Source organism: Oreochromis niloticus, unplaced genomic scaffold (genome assembly GCF_001858045.2).
Source record: "Oreochromis niloticus isolate F11D_XX unplaced genomic scaffold, O_niloticus_UMD_NMBU tig00002933_pilon, whole genome shotgun sequence".
Taxonomy (NCBI): Eukaryota; Metazoa; Chordata; class Actinopteri; order Cichliformes; family Cichlidae; genus Oreochromis; species Oreochromis niloticus.
Window position 1 is genome coordinate 72,001 of NW_020327745.1, and position 3,078 is coordinate 75,078.

The 3,078-nt window shown below is 42.6% G+C and overlaps 1 protein-coding gene and 1 long non-coding RNA gene across 3 annotated transcripts; one reads left to right on the forward strand and one right to left on the reverse strand.

Annotated features, from left to right (window-relative positions):
- Positions 1–596: 596 nt before the first annotated feature.
- LOC112845081 (uncharacterized) lies at positions 597–2,074 on the reverse strand. The gene is made up of 3 exons (XR_003217886.1): positions 1,958–2,074; positions 1,552–1,729; positions 597–651 (listed from the first exon to the last, which is right to left on the reverse strand). It is a non-coding gene; the product is annotated as an uncharacterized LOC112845081 (long non-coding RNA).
- LOC106096515 (uncharacterized) lies at positions 661–2,669 on the forward strand. 2 transcript variants are annotated; one of them, XM_013264330.3, is made up of 3 exons: positions 661–1,185; positions 1,591–1,662; positions 1,790–2,669. In XM_013264330.3, the coding sequence occupies exons 2-3, from the start codon at positions 1,640–1,642 to the stop codon at positions 2,643–2,645; spliced, it is 879 nt and encodes a 292-aa protein (XP_013119784.2). In that variant the 5' UTR covers positions 661–1,185; positions 1,591–1,639; the 3' UTR covers positions 2,646–2,669. The 2 variants fall into 2 exon arrangements, with proteins under 2 accessions (XP_013119784.2, XP_025760415.1); XM_025904630.1 differs by lacking the exon at positions 661–1,185 and having other exon boundaries at positions 1,560–1,662.
- The last annotated feature ends 409 nt before the right edge of the window (positions 2,670–3,078 follow it).

Below are 3,078 nucleotides of genomic sequence, written 5' to 3' on the forward strand. Positions count from 1 at the left end.
CGGAGGGCACAGCTGGGAGTAAAGTAAAGTAAAACAGGAAAAACACACACACACACGCAAAGACACAGCCTCAGAGACTTGGGTTAAACACAGAGACTTGACTACACTAGAGGGGATCCACAGGCAGGAACACCAAACAGAGGGAGCACAAACTAAACCCTAGGAAACCAAAACAGTCATAATACATAACAATGTCACAAGTAAAAGTACAAAAACCAAAAACACCGGGTCACCAACCCAGGACCATGACAGAATACATGAACACAAAGGTCAGGCTTCAGGGCGACGCCTCAGCTTTTTTATTGCTCCTAATAAAACAGGACATGGAGAAGATGGCTGACTGCTTCATCTTTGTTTTAATTTTTTTAATAATATAAAAGAAAAGAAAGAATAAAGATGTAATTTAATTTTATTTCTACAGCATCAAATCACAACAGGTGCTTTAACTGTAAGGTAGACCCTACAGTAATACATACAGAGAAAAACCCAACAATCATATGACCCCCTGTGAGCAAGACCTTTGGTGACAGTGGGAAGGAAAAACTCCCTTTTAACAGGAAGAAACCTCCAGCAGAACCAGGCTCAGGGAGGGGCGGGGCCATCTGCCGCAACCAGCTGGGGGTTGGGTGAGGAAGACAGGACACAGACACGCTGTGGGAGAGAGAGGTTGTAAACAAACTTATAGCAGCATCTGTATGTAATGTTTTTATAACAAAAATCTGTTTCTCACAGCCAAAGCAGAAAACAAAGAACCACATGAAACAGAAATAAGATGAAGCAAACAGGTGTGGGTTCATCAGAAAGGTGTGGGCCCCGAAGTTGGAGCCACTGACACCTGTGGCTGTGGGAAGGGCTATTAAATCCACCAGTGATGGGCAGATGAAATCCACACGGTCACGTTGGTGTAGAGGCCTAACTTCATGTTCATGAATGTGACCGCAGCTCTGAGCTCTTTGTACTGAAACTCTGAGTCATGTTTTTACTTTTGTTTTCACATTTGGGGAATCCCCGCTCAGTTTTTACTTTCATTTGGTGTCTGTCCAGGTACTTTCATACCATACAGCTTGTTTAGTCAGCCAATCAGAGACCTGCAGCATGGTGGCGTGCCACGACTAAAGGTCTATCCTGTCCTATTCTATTCTATTCCACAGGCTGCACAGGGTCAGAGTGGACGTTTTGGAGCAGGTAAGCAGACGTTTTTGTCTTTCTGAAATGTTCTTTTGTTAGTTTGTCCACATGATGAGCAGGCTGGTCCATAACTGAACATTCATACATTATGGTATAAATGTCATCAACAGTTTTTAACCAACCAAGCATGAAGCATGAATACAAACAGCAGATAGTTGTTGTTAGGATTTTATTCAGGTTTAAATCAGACAAATAAACGACGTCTATGATGCAGGAACGTTCTTCTTCTTTCAGTTTGAGGACACAGGTGTGCAAAGAGTGTTTGTTTCCCAGCAACGAAATAATCTTTAACTGAACTCAAATCAATTTTACTGCAAGCTTTTCAAAATACCAAAGATAAGCCAAGAGTCTGTATTCATGTACCTGAGATCTGACCCACATGCTGTCGATTATTGACCACAGGAAGCACCTGAAGGACAACGTTAAAGACAGTCGAACTTCCTCTGAGGAGATGGACAGAAACGAGGAACTGGAGTAAGTCTGGAAACTAAGAGTGAAATGAAACGAGAAGATTTTCTCTGTGTTTTGTTTCAGGATCCATCTGTGGACAGATTAATTGTTTGCCGTGCTTAAAATGTTTTTTCTATAATTCCTGTTTCAGCAAATTGTTTCAGAGGTTACGCGTATTTAAACACTACAGAGCAGACAGACTGAGCAGCTGTGATGAAAGGCAAAGACTGACAAAGCTGGCAATGAGAAGCTGCACAGATGAAGTCGTCCGGCAGTGGCTGAGAAAAAACTCAGAAACTGACACCTTCAGCAAACTCACAGACATGTTTGACTTCCTGAAGAAACACATTGATGAGGAGGAGAAGAAGAACCACAGTGATGATGTTCACATCAGCTTTGTGGCTCATAGTTCAATCAGAGACTTCATGATCCCAGCCAGCTGTTACCTGCCTCTGCCCACCATCATTGACGTGCTGCTGTATTCTCCCTGGAACTGCGTCAGTTCTGGTTTAGCATACAGTGTTGCTACAGGAAAACTGAGGCCTCAGCACAGAGTTTTTTACTGTAGGAAAGAAAAAGGCTGTACGATTCCTGATGACAAACATCGACCTGTGAACCTGCCAGATCACTGGAACTCACTCAAGAAAGCTGGAGCACAGATGGTCCCAAACATCACGGTTAGCCCCCTTTCACCAGATGATGATGATGATGGAGTATGGAAAGACTTTGAGTCTCTCTCAGCTGAACACGGCCCACCAGGAAGGAACCGCATCGTCATCCCGTTCATCCTCCCAGGACGGGAATATGAAAGCATCCCGTTCTCTGTGGTGACCTTGGCTCTGTCCCTGGTGCTCCTCTCCTCCAGGTTTAAAGCCACTCTTCACTTCTCTGGTTGTCTCGGTGATCAGTCTACTGGACAGAAATTTGACAGGAAGTATCTTCAGGAGCAGTACGCCTGCACCATAGACAAGAGTGGAATGAAATGTTCACCTGAAGCTTTTAGATGATGATAAATGCTGCTTGTGTTAGACATGTTTGTGGACATTTTAGTGTAAAGATGAAGATGAAATGATAAAAGTAATTTTTCTATATTTGAGGCTCAGATTTATGATGAATGGAGTTGAATCATCATTTAGTTCCAGCTCATAATCTGATCATAATCTGCTAACATCTGTGGAGGTTGTTAATATAAACAGACTCACCTGTTCTCTGCTTGTTGCTCACAGGTGACGTGATACTGATGTCAGACCTTCAACCAGCACACACACAGATCATTGACATGAAGCATATAGATTATTTATGTACATTATGTATTATGTAATACTTTGATCTTTTATTGCTTTATGTTGGGCTTTTAGATCCGTACTTGGGTAGAACAATAAGTTATGAGCCACAACTTTCTAACTCAGACCCTGAACTGTGTCACCTTCCAAACATAGA

Coding starts and splice junctions, on each gene's coding strand:
- LOC106096515 (XM_025904630.1), top strand. CDS start 1,568: ATGCTGTCGATTATTGACCACAGGAAGCACCTGAAGGACAACGTTAAA. Junction 1,663..1,789: donor GACAGAAACGAGGAACTGGA/GTAAGTCTGGAA, acceptor TTCCTGTTTCAG/CAAATTGTTTCAGAGGTTAC.